The sequence below is a fragment of the Austrofundulus limnaeus genome, unplaced genomic scaffold (assembly GCF_001266775.1).
Source record: "Austrofundulus limnaeus strain Quisiro unplaced genomic scaffold, Austrofundulus_limnaeus-1.0 Scaffold59, whole genome shotgun sequence".
Classification (NCBI taxonomy): Eukaryota; Metazoa; Chordata; class Actinopteri; order Cyprinodontiformes; family Rivulidae; genus Austrofundulus; species Austrofundulus limnaeus.
The window spans coordinates 1,715,331-1,728,161 of record NW_013952461.1 but is presented as its reverse complement, the minus strand read 5'-3'; the positions used below and the strand labels follow the sequence as shown (position 1 = coordinate 1,728,161).

The window sequence follows — 12,831 nt, the reverse complement described above, 5'->3', positions numbered from 1 at the left end:
ATTCTTCTGCTACCTTTCATTTTATCTATCCATCTATCCATCTATATATATACATACATACATACATACATTATGTATGTATGTATGTATGTAAAGGGGCGGACAAAATAAGATTTATTCTTCTGCTACCTTTCATTTTATCTATCCATCTATCCATCTACATACATACATACATTATGTATTTACAACGGTTAATGAGGTTTTAAGTTTTTGTTCACTTCATTCATCATCATCAGAAATTACATTTCAAATTTAGGATTGCTGTGTTCCTTACTTTTTTCCCCAAAATACTTTAGTAATTTTATTAGTAATAAGTTTCATATAAAAAAATGAACATTTCAACAAATGCCCACTATGCACTATGATTGGCTGTCTTCTTTCATTAAATTTAATCAATTTCCAGGGTCTTGCATTTTGGGGTTTACAAGGTTTTGCAAATATGACTGCAGTTCCCAAATTAATTTAGGAAATTAAAAAAGGAGCTCYGACTCTTTTAAACCAGACACATCACAGCCAAAGGCCAAATCAGTTAATTGCATTGTGTTAATTTCCTATTCTCTGGGTTAATGCAATTACTTGTGAATAAAAACTATCACACAGGAGGACACAAAAAGTCATTCTTACCATTTTCAGGATTTTATCTGTTTTTTTTTTTTCATTTTCAAATGTCATACCATATTTAGTTTTTAATTTATTTATAAAGTCTTAAATTTATAATGAAATCCATGCGCCCTTTTGCTTAACATACAGCTAGGCACARACATTAGTCATCACAAACTTCACAAAACAAACATTACAGTACAAAAAGAACATGTTATGACTATCAGCATAAAAAGAAAATCCATAAGATATGAACTTTATCTTCCTCTGTTATCRTTGTTGGAATCGTCTAGGCCACAAACACAAGACAACAATCATCAGCTCTAAAAGATCAGGGCCTGTCTGCCAAGTCCGCAAATCAGATACAACACATCTAGTCACTGGCAGCACCTCAGCTGGGGTGTTTTCTCCTGTTCGGGTCAGACTGTGAAAAGACTGAGCTTTTTGTCTTAAGCCTGCTGGCAGACCTGAGATAACGCTACCAAACCAGATCAAGGCGAGACAAAAATGTTGCTTGAGCTCTGCGTAGTAAAAAGATTTGATGCACAATGTGTTAAATACATTACCACTAGCAAAACAGCAACATAAAATAACAACAACGGTTCAGTTGTAGACTGAGACTCTAGCTTCAGGGGGTGGGGGAGGGGGGCCTTGTTGGTGGACAGACGGTGTGGGCCAGAGAGAAAGAACAGAAGAGGGGGATATAGAGATGGACAAAAAAAGAAAAAGAAAAAAAAAGGCAGATATCACGTGGGTCCAGTGTCACTGATAGATGTGATGTATAGCCTCGCACACAGGCAGTGGTTCAGGTAGAAAAGGCTTCCCTTTGTGATGCAGATGAAAACGCAATCAACCCCGCTTTGTCTCTGACGATGGGCTCTCCTCCCGGGGACATTGAGAGACAGACACTAATCCAGTGGGTTTGTGTTCTCCAGGCGCACTCATAAAGGCAGTGTCACAGTACCTGGGGTGTGTGTGGATGAGGATCTCTGAAACGAGGTCTGACCTCTCTCAGGGTATGCTCTCCCTCCTCCTCTTCCTTCTGTCTTTCGTTCTGCTCTGCATCCAGCTCTCAGTAGCTGTCTGTGGTGAGCTGACAGACGTGCTGCACTGTTACTGTGCATGACTCACATTCAAACACGCTGGTCAGCCTACTGCTGGTTTGAAATAAAACTAACTGATCAATCTGAAATTTATGAAAATTAAATTTAGTGCCCTAAAATACAAAAACCATAAACACAACATTTACTAATTTCAAATCATGGGTGAGATGGATCGAAGGAATTCAGATTGTGAATTAGGCCTAAAGCTTGCAGGGCTATTTTGACACTGACTCTTCACACATACTGCGTTATGAAAATGTCTGAAAATACATTTCACTGTTCCTTAATGACTTTTATTCCCAAGAGGTCAGGATGAACCAGGCTCTTCCTAATAAATATGAGTTACCCAGAGACTGCAATGCCAATTAACATGTGCTAATTAAGATAACAGGATATAGGAACACCCTTGATCTAGATTCCTTTGTGAGATACTGGAAAGGTTACACAGAGGTAAAGCAARTTCTTGCCTAAACTATGTAACCTTGTCCTTTCTGATAAGCATAAACAACATATCTTTTTTTCTTTTTATTTAAAAAAAAGTAGGAGTCTCAGTTGAATCTTGAGTCCAACTGCAATCCCAAAGATCCACAGAATAACTTCATAAAAAAGAGGGTTGTGTTTTTTTCTTTCTTTTTTCTTTCTTTTTGCTGGTGACAACTCTATTTCTCAGTATAATGTACTTCCCCTCCGAGCCCATTCTTGTTTCTCCATTATATAGCAAATAGGTCAAGTTAGCCTTTGCTTAWAGAAATGTTGAAAGAGCCAGTGGGCAGAAACTGGAACTAACCATATGTACCCACAACAAACAGATGTTTTTTAAAAAACACATCAGAACAAAATATAAAAAAAACACCACACAGATACAAAGAAATAAAGCAAACACATAAACAGATTGATGTGTTGCTTCATTTATATGCCACTTTGGTATTGCAGATCAACCGTTTTATTATTTGGTCACAGAGCAGTGATGATATTTGATCAAATGACTGATTAAAGATGCAGTTACTGCTAAGCCCTAAAACACAAAACTGAGTAAAACTCTTGTTTGAATCTGATGTGTGTTTAGARTATTTTGCAACAGCACTTTCAACAGCTGAGAACAAGAACCTCTATTTTTTTGGTAACAACACAAATATTCAAACTCTGGTGATAGAGAAGTGAGTTGGTATTTGGGTTTCCATTCTGCAATTATGGTTGATTTTTTTCACTGAATGAGAAAATAAGTTTCATTTCAGTATTAACTTTCCTACTTGCTACAGCCATCATGTCTCAGTTCACACTTCCTAACCATAACTTTTGATTTTCAATGGAAATTGCCATATTTAGCTTGTTTTTTTATTATTATTATTCCTAATAATAAACAATGGGACTTTAGGATTAAGAGTTATGAGAGCTGCAGGATGTGAGCAAGGTCTTCCAAAATCACTAAATGATTTTATTTTGCTTCTTTTTCTGTTCAATAATTGCCAAAAAGCAAGCAAAAATACCCATGAATGAGTCATTAGCTCCAATGCAGTTGTTTGTGTGGTTTGTTACTCAGGTGAAAGCTGTGTCAGAGACAGAATAAGAAAAATGCTGTGATGACTGAAAGTCTGATCGTTTTCAAAGAAATACTTTGTGCAAATGAACATTTTGTCAATGTTGTGATTCTAATCATAGTGAAAGACCCACTCTGTCACAAAGTCGCACACAAAACACAGCTGTTAATGAACAGATATGTTTTACCAGATTCTATTTATGAATCACAAACACTATTTAAAATAAACACACTGCAGTGAATACGGTATAAACATGCAAAACAGTTTCATAATCAATGTTATTTTARGTCTTTAAAAATCTAAATAATTCTGCCACATTGGCTTTGGAAAACAAACGTTGCTGCTGCAGAATTAATTTTTTGCACCTTTTTTTTACAACTGAAAACAGAAATAATTCTGAGTCATGTTTACTAAGTATGACTAGCTAATGACTAACTTTTAGTTTCCAGTCAAACTGAAATATTTGAAACACCTGTTAAGAATATTTTCTTCACAGATCTTAWCGAGAAGCAACCATATTGGACCATCTGGTTTTAGCAACCTAATGAAGGCTGAAACTAAAGTGACACCTGCTCTTTTTAACAAGAACCGGTGGGATGGGGGGGGAATCACCCTAACTTAAATAGATGTGAATAATATGTTTTTTAGAAAAGTGAGAATCTTTTGGAATTTTACATAAAAGCTTTAAAAATCCAAGTATGTAAGTAGCGTGCTTATTGTGACCCTAATTCAGTTCATTTTTAAGGTGTTCTCATACATCAGAACAGCTCACACAAACTGTTGTTTCAGCTTAAAGAATACTCGTGAGATTGGCTTAATGTATTTTCTCTGTAAATAAAAAAGACTGCAGTGCAACACAATTGAAAAGTGTTGCACTGCACTGTACTGTAGATTTTAACTGTCTTTCCAGGGCCAAACATGTCACAACCAGAAGCCTTTTCAACACCAATCAAATACATTCCTCAACCTAAAAATGCCATTTTAGCAACACATCTAGAGGGCAAAAGACTGGAACTGTTAACAGCAAGAGTAAATGGAGAGTTGGCTCATGAAAGTTAACCAAAACAAGCTGAGCTGAACAGCTGAAAGCATGGAAACAGTGTCAAACTGTCCATCACGCGCTGGGGCAAAACTTTAGGTAAATTGCTTGAAAAGGCTGACGCAAAGTTATGGACAGATATCTATAGGATATAACAGGAACAAGAAATCTCAAATAGAAAACATATCGGTAAAAGCTTTATCAAAGCTGACTATGCAAACTAACCAGATTTTATTTTTGTTACTAATATTTGCATAATAAATCTTGAATATGCCATATTCTAATTATTTCTTGTGACCAAGGTCTAGACCAGGGGTTCTCAATCCATTTGGGTCTGGGGACCCCTTACAAGGGCAAAAAAATCCCAGGGACCCCMTCATAAACCCCGTGTTGCTTTAAAAATATAATTATGACCCCCGCACAGGAGGCGTAAGCGGGAGTCATATTGTTTTCGTACGGTTTTTTTGTGTGGTTTTTGGTCAACCATAGCACATAAACATCTGCACCAATCAACATTTGGCAGGACTGTAGATGAGTCCGACCTGCGCTGCGCCAGCCAACAGTTTTACGATAGACCCCATATTTGAGGAGGGGGCTCCATCCAAAGAGCGGGTGTCTAAGCGGGAGTCATATTGTTTTTGTATGTTTTATTTTGTTTGTTTGTTTGTTTGTTTCAGTGATTTTTGGTCAACCATACCACAAAAACGGCTGCACCGATCAACATGAAATTTGGCAGGATGTAGATGAGTCCGACCTACACTGCGCCAGCCAACAGTTTTATGATAGAYCCCATATTTGAGGAGGGGGCTCCTTTCAAAGAGGGGGTGTCTGGACATGCAAAAATGCTAATAACTCAGAAACTGTTCAACATAGGAGCTTCAGATTATTTTTTTTTTTTAGCTCTGATGAAGCTCTATCCATCAGGCCCATCAAAAAAAAAAAAACCCCCACCCAAACCACTACAATTTTGGGATGCACCTAGTAGCATTACATTTATTAGGAATAAAGACTTCTGAGTTCTGGTGCATTTGTGCGTGCGGGGGTCATTATGCTACCGCTATGAGGTATCTAGTTTATTGTCATTTCAACCCCTAAATGCCATGGGAATATATATTTTTATTAAGTTTACTATGTTTGTTTTATTAGTTCATTGTTCAACATGCCTTTTTAAAAATAAAAACCAAAATTAACAATTTAGTGAAATTTTTTGAGGACCCCCAAGATACCTTTCGTGGACCCTTGGGGGTCCTGGGACCCCAGTTTGAGAACGTCTGGTCTAGACATACAGTGGCTGTAATAGAACAGAGCTGCTCAGTCGCAGGGAGCAAAAAAATTTCTGAAGTAAAACGGTGATACTTGTGCTTTTAATCTCACCCTAGAGGTAGCAATAGATGTCACAGAAATGTGACACCCCCTTCAAATGAAACAACTGGTACCAGCACTAATTGAAATTTTGCATGCAAAGTGACAATGCCTGGGCCCTCGGCAGCATGGATTAAGGCTCGAATRGAGACAGATTCTTTGTGAAAGCCTACTGTGGCGGTTGGCGTGCAGGCCAGCTCCATGCATCTGCTCACTGGGTGCACTGAGAAAACACCGGATTGTGTTTGGTCRCTCATTTTACCTTTAACTAACCCCTTTGCAGAAATCCCCTCTGTCTTTTATTTTGTTTTGGATTTTTTTTTCTTAAATTATACACTCACAGCTGCTTCTGTTGTGGTCAGGGAGCGGCAGAATTTACATATCAAAACATTTGTACTAAACTTTTAAAAGGTTTAACATTCACAGTGTTTTATACTGTTAGGTGGAGTTGAAATCACAAAATGTGATATGTGTAATAAGATTAACTACTTTTTTGTATATGTTGGTGACATTTACCCCAATAAGAATGCACTTGTTTATGACGCACATCTGTTGCAAGAAATCACAAAAGAGAAGTTGACCATTGCTGACTGGACTGGAAAAACAGAAGCAGATAGAAGCCAGTCAGATCTGACCCTGCCACATAGCTAAAATTAATAAAATTCAGCATGTGACAGCTTGRTCCAGATTTAGCATGAAACCAGACAATGAGCTAAACCAGGGATGATGGGAACCTTTCTTTTTGTGCAACTGTTGAACTACAGAAGAACTGTGATTCTAACAATAAAGTAGAGATTGAATGCAGCACCTTGGGTACGCTTTTTTTCCTCCCTCTGCAACGACTTAGTTCAGGGTGAAGCCTCTCCAACTGACGGATACGTTATTTCCCCCTCAACAGTTTGTGTTTTCACATAACAGCATTTTGTGTGAAAAAGTACAGAGAGAATTATCAAACCTTTAGCATAAAAAGCTCAAATGCAGTATTTAAGTTACTAAAACGTAAAACACTAACTTGAGCCATGTTTGCCCGTGTTAAACTGAGTCACGTCCAGTCCTGAATAAAGAGCCGAAGGAATGCAGCACACACTGAAATGCAATCAAATCTGTGAGACATTTTTTGTAAAGACTTCATGCTGTGATCTCATTCTACCCCACTTCACCATCCTCTACTGTGGTTTTGCTCCCATTATGTTTTCTTTCACGGAAAAGGGAAAGCAAAAAAAAAAATGCTGTATCAAAGTGAATTATCATTCTGCTAACCAAGCCATACTTTGCATTAAACTGTAGATGAGGTTGCGTCACAGCAACACCAGTCATCCCAGAAAATCATGCAGACAGTGCAAAGTCAAAGGTCACAATAGAAAAAAAAAAGTGGGGGGTGGAGAGCGGAAAAGCCAAATAATCCATCCAGTAAAACTCATCCTCCGAACAATACAGTCTACAACAATTTTATGGCTGGAAATGAATCTGAAAATTTCYACTCAACAGAATTAGATGAGCGCCGCTGTTGTTGGAAGGGCTGTCGACTTAGCGCTGATGACAATGAATGGGTACGCTAATGAAGGGATAAATCCACTGTGTGTTTTCACAGACATGTTTGACAGAGCTAGGCTAATTTCCACGGCAGTACTGCGGCCATTAATTTTCGGAGAGGCTCGCCTGTTACGGTTACCCAAACCAACAGCACATGGCATCAGTTTACATTAACACTAATCAACGATTTAAGGTTGGTTTGCAATCCATGGGGAACATTACTTTGAAAAACGTCTGAATGTAACTAATGAATGAACCTAATTTGCAGATTGGAGTGGTACAACTTACTGTTGTATATTAGTTTAAATAAAGATGAGACACTGATAGAAACAGGCTAAAGTGTAAATATTAATGCTTAAGTGCCAGTTTACATTATTGGGGCTTGAAGATGTTTGTCAGAATTGATGAATACTTGTAAAATGGCTACTTGTTGTCATTTTGTTGGGTTCCAATGCATTTTTTTAATCCTTTAATCCTCTCCAGCATGCACCCTGCCTAATTCATCAATTATTTGTAAAACAAATAGCACTTTTGTACTCACTTCACAGAACTTTGTTTTGTATCGAGAAGCAATATCATGATTTCTGAAGCACTTTACTGTACGTCGTCACTTTTTAACTTAACTTTTCTGTCAATGTGTAGTTTTTATTCAGCAATGAATGAGGACGTTCAACGTTAAAAATACTTTTCATTCAGTAATTTAACGCTCGTGCGTATTCAAAGAAAAATGTAAGGAATGTCTTTCATTAAAAACAACAATGAAAGAGATTTCGCTTCGCTAAACGTGTCAAAGAAATCCACTGGAGGGCTCTTTCCTGTTGCATGCTGGGATAGCTTTTTTTTTTTTTGGATTAGAGCTGCAGTGACCTCTTTTTCAACTCTTTATTTTTTTTTCTACGTAACCAATCTACGTAATTTCATTGGACGGCGAAGTAGGGTGAGTTACAGTGTAGAATCGAGAAGCGGAACTGCATTTTGGTAGGCGGCGAGTTTCTGAAGCGAAAAATGAAGCACCGCGGCCTGGAAGGTGTTTCCAACATGCACGCCGAGTTTCGAAGCAGCGGCTGGACTGTAAAAACATTTACATAATATTCAGAAAAGGCTATGAGTCTTGAGTCGTTTGTAAATCAAATCTAAAATGAGCAAGACGAGCAGAGTCAACATCGAGAGTGGCTCTGTTTGCGTATTTTAGAGACAGAGAAAACAAGCGGAAGTGGAACACTGTTTAGTGTGAAACTGTTGTTATTTTCAGCAGTTTTCATATCCTGCTCTACGCTCGCACTTGAACTGATAAAACAAACGTAAATGAAAATAAAAATAAATAAATACGTATCCCAAATCAAGCAGTAATAATACAAATTAAATGAAAACAAATTGATGTGAAACACATAAAATGATAAAGTTACATAGTAATCTCATTAACTTTTGTTCAATATAAAAACATTTATATGTACATGGGGGGGGGGGGTGATATTTACCAGGATGTGGAAAATGATAGCTAATTTGATTAACTTTAGTCTAAGCTATGAGTGAATATATTTTACTATAATTTATTTTACTTGTGTTGATGGAAAATGCATCTTCCTCTAATTTGCTAAAGCAATTAAGTCATCTCCTTTAAAATATAAAATGTTTTTAAAAGCTATGGTAAAGCCTGCAACAATGTCATGTCAGTCAAGCTATTTGAGGCTTTAGATATGTAAATGACCTGAAAATATAAAGTGAAGCAGTCATTTCCACAGAAATGCGCAGGATGCTTGTCAAAGAGGGTGCCAGGCCCACAGAACCGAGGTCCTGCCCGGTTCTTAGCCTGCTAAATACCCCAAATGCTGCACATCCAGAAAAATTCACTGTAAACAACAGCTTTTATTTTCCTTTCTTTCTACACTTTCTCCTATATGTTCCATTCGGTTTAGTTTGGAAACGGGCTCCWTCCTCCACCTGTAATTATGAGGTTTAGTTCCAGTGACAAGAGGAAGAGGACACATTTGTTTTCTGAACGCATCCTCAAAATAGGCTGAATAAATTACTRGGCTGACACTTTCCACTGGAGAGTGTGGTGTGTCCTGACCTGTCCCAGAGGGCAAACTGAGTCCAGCTTTTCAAAATTGCCAGCAAACTCAATTTGGAAATATTAAACCTTTAAAATACCCATTTGATTATAGCTTCATGGGAATAAATCTAACAATAATAGGGTTATAAAGTGGCATATTATAGTGCAAAAAAATAAATGTGTTGAGGAGCTTATTTTAAAACAAAACAAGCAGAATCCTGTAAATATAAACAGGCTAAAGGTGCCTGTTTTTTTTTAACCATTCAACCTGTTTCATTGTGCGTTAAGCCATGCTGACTGATGCCTTTTACTGCTCTGGAAAGCTCTCTGTTCAACTGACTGCACACTGAGCTGAAAGAGCCTTTTGTGAGTTCAGCTGGGAGATGTTCAGCTTCTGTGTTTCCAGAATTAAATCTGGTTTTAAAACAAATAAATAAAAATAAACGTTTCAGTGAGACGCACGCGAACGCCTTTTATTTCATTTATTTTTTTTTTTATTTTATTCAGGTTAAATCTCCATCCGAGAGCGACACACCTCCGAGGACAGAGACGCGCCTGTCGCATTTGTCATTTTATCCCCTAATGTGACTTAATGCAGCACACAAAACTGAGCAGTTTTGGTCAGTATTTAACAGTAATAATGGTTAATGGGGTCCGTTAAACTAAATGAATATGAGGAGCCTGTGTGTCCCATATAAGCCAGCCAGAGCGGACTTTACGCTCRATTTCATCACTGCTGCTGTCTTTGCAGACCTCATCGGATAAAAACAAGCAGATAAGTGAAGTGTTAATTATTAAGAAAGCGTCTAGAAAGGCGGTCTGTTGTCTCAAACTCGAGCCGGCATGATGATGATGATGATGATGATGATGATGATGGTGGTGATGATGAGGATGCGTGTTTATCCGCCGCGATGGCAGCGCTAGCTTACCTTCAACAGCTACAACGACCGGTATGGTCCATAATATCCATAGAATATCCATTATTGGTACTTGAAAAGCCCGGACATTCAAATAAAATCAGTCCCGAAAGCCATTGACAGCAACGAAAAAAAAAAAAAAAACCACAGCGGAGACTGACGGTCCTTCTCCTCCTATTGAGCGCTCCCAAAGCAGAGCGAAACGAACTCAAATCTGGACCAAGTTTGGGCGAAACCAAGAGCGCACAGACGGAGGGGAGCATGGAGCAGAGCAGGCGGTCAGTTCCTGCACTTCACTGCCACATTCCATCAATCCGTGCCATTTAAAACAGAAATAACTACTGTTTATCCCGTTAATGACGATAAATAGTTATAAATATGTATATTTTTAGTAACGCCCGGTAGGTAAATTGAACTTCCGTCCCCTATATTTCCGSTTTAATTTGCCCTGCTGTCAATCATCAACAGACGGACGCTCTCAGCGCCTTACCTAGCGATAATTAAGTGTTGAGGGACTGTGTATAAAAGATGGAGCSGCTCTTTCTCGGCTCCTCGGAGCTCAGAAAAGAAATACAGGTTATTGTTTTGTCAGGCGGAGCTCAGGTGTTTTATTGGAGCTTCACTTCCTGCAGATGTTCGCAGCTCAGAGGCGCTGATTGGAACAGGTGAGCAGCTGGAGACCAAAACACAATTAGGTTAAGTTTCATACTTTTTTTTTCTTTGTTGCTCCAAATGGATGGGGTTTTACTTTATTTAGTTACCTGTAACCTACTTTCCTCGTGCCGTGCAATGTGATTTTTGTTTTGCATTTTTTGTTCTTATATGTAAATATAAATGTATAAAAATAGAAATAAAAAATATATAGCCGTATTCAATAGAAGTAAAACTGTGTGGCTTCTTTTGTGCTTTATGTTTTCGGTAAACAAAGCATTATGCGTTCAGTTTAGCTGTCCAAGCAATTAAATGTAAAGATGTGTAGAATAATGACTATATGGAGAATTAATAGGTTTGATGCTTGGCTCTGTGATTAATAAGGATGATGCATGATTGTCTTTGTGTCTTTATTGTAGCTGGATCCACTTAATCCAAAAGACACAAAGACACAGCTGCTTCCTTCACTCAAGAGTTATGCATAACTGMATAATCTTAAACAAAAAAAATCTTTTAAATATTACTGCATTAGTTCTCCAGTATTCTTAAAAATACAATTTTCTTTATTTATGAGATTTTAAATTTTTTTATTGATTAAACTATATATATATTAAACTATATGTATGTATGTATGTATGTATGTATGTATGTATGTATGTATGTATGTATGTATGTATGTATGTATGTATGTATGTATGTATATTAAACATATTTGACCACATTTTATAAATAATAATACAGTATTGCTGACTCACCATTAATGCTCTCAATTACAGATTTCTACAGCTAATATTTTCAAAACAAGTGCCAAAACGTGGAACATTATGACAGAAAGTAAAACTTTTATTTGTTTTAAATGCAAGTTTCTTCAAGAATACAATTTGAAGGGTTTTTTTCTCACGACTCATAYTTTTAAAACAAAATTTTTTTAAACTATTCATACTGATTTTTATTTAAGCTGTTTGATAGAGTTGCGGATAATCTTTCTTAACAGTAAATTTGAATGGTGTATGTAAAAGACAGATGTTTATCAAGTATATTTATAGCTTATTGAGGTTTTGCTGCATTATAAAATTTCTTCTGAAAAATCTGCTTTGCATGGAAGATTAATTCATGTTGTGAGACACTTTTTTAAAAACATTTCTAAATGATGTTATTTAAGTTAATACTAATACTTTTTAACTTTTCAAAGTTATATTGAAGTGTAGACCTACATCAAATGCAGAGTAATTGAACAAATGAGACGCAGTGAAAATATTTGCTAAAAGATAAAACACGCTTCACGCAAAGTTTTCAGATGACTTCTTCTTCGAAGAAGTGGCCCCAAAATAAAAACCAGCTTGCACATGTGCTCCTGACAATCCACTGTGCAGAAGGACAGACATGCCTCCTGGATATGAAGCTTRAAGTTACTGAAGCTGACTGGGAAACAAGAGTTTAGAAGAAGTACTTTGTCATCAAACAGGCCTTTCTTATTACAAGCAATGGCGCTGTAGCTGTACAGCAGAARTCTGATTGGTTAAATGAACCGAGCTGATTTATTTGCCTCCACTGGGCTGGACTGTTGATTCCAGGTCACTTGACTGGCTGGCTTCAGATCATGTTCAGGTGACTTCCAAACAGATGGAACAAAATGGCAAGGCACTGAGAAAGCAGCTTTACTTCACTGTAATGAGTTCCATACAGGCTCAGTATTGACTCGAGCCAGAAGTGAAGCTAAAGACGCTGAAGAGATGATATTAATACTTCTTGAACATCTCTGACAGAAGTCTCTTCTTCACACTGCGCTATAATGAATACAACGCTCGCTACGACTGCAACGGAATATCTGAAATTCAAAGCAGAGACGTCTGAACGTGGCCGAATCCTTTTCTTGTTCTCCTGCAAGTCTGTAATCCGGTAAAGCAAAACATGCCGTACTAATGTTCCGTAACACAGCAGCATTAAATCCAAACAGGGACCACTGACTGCAGCAGCAAACAGAACACACACACACACACACACACACACACACACACACACACACACACACACA

The 12,831-nt window shown here is 37.5% G+C and overlaps 1 protein-coding gene and 1 long non-coding RNA gene across 6 annotated transcripts in view; one reads left to right on the top strand and one right to left on the bottom strand.

The window, feature by feature from the left end:
* The window catches only part of ephb2b (eph receptor B2b), a 124,680-nt gene extending 114,359 nt beyond the window's left edge, over window positions 1-10,321 (bottom strand). For all 4 annotated transcript variants that reach the window (XM_014009597.1, XM_014009599.1, XM_014009598.1 and 1 more), the window contains exon 1: window positions 10,158-10,321. In XM_014009597.1, coding sequence (XP_013865051.1) covers window positions 10,158-10,209 — 52 coding nt within the window. In that variant the 5' untranslated portion in view covers window positions 10,210-10,321. The remainder of the gene's footprint in view (window positions 1-10,157) is intronic.
* Window positions 10,322-10,427: 106 nt separating this feature from the next.
* The window catches only part of LOC106518342 (uncharacterized), an 11,303-nt gene continuing 8,899 nt past the window's right edge, over window positions 10,428-12,831 (top strand). The window contains exon 1 of one of the 2 annotated variants that reach the window (XR_001310306.1): window positions 10,428-10,810. This is a non-coding gene — a long non-coding RNA (uncharacterized LOC106518342). The remainder of the gene's footprint in view (window positions 10,811-12,831) is intronic. The other variant, XR_001310305.1, reaches the window with a different exon arrangement.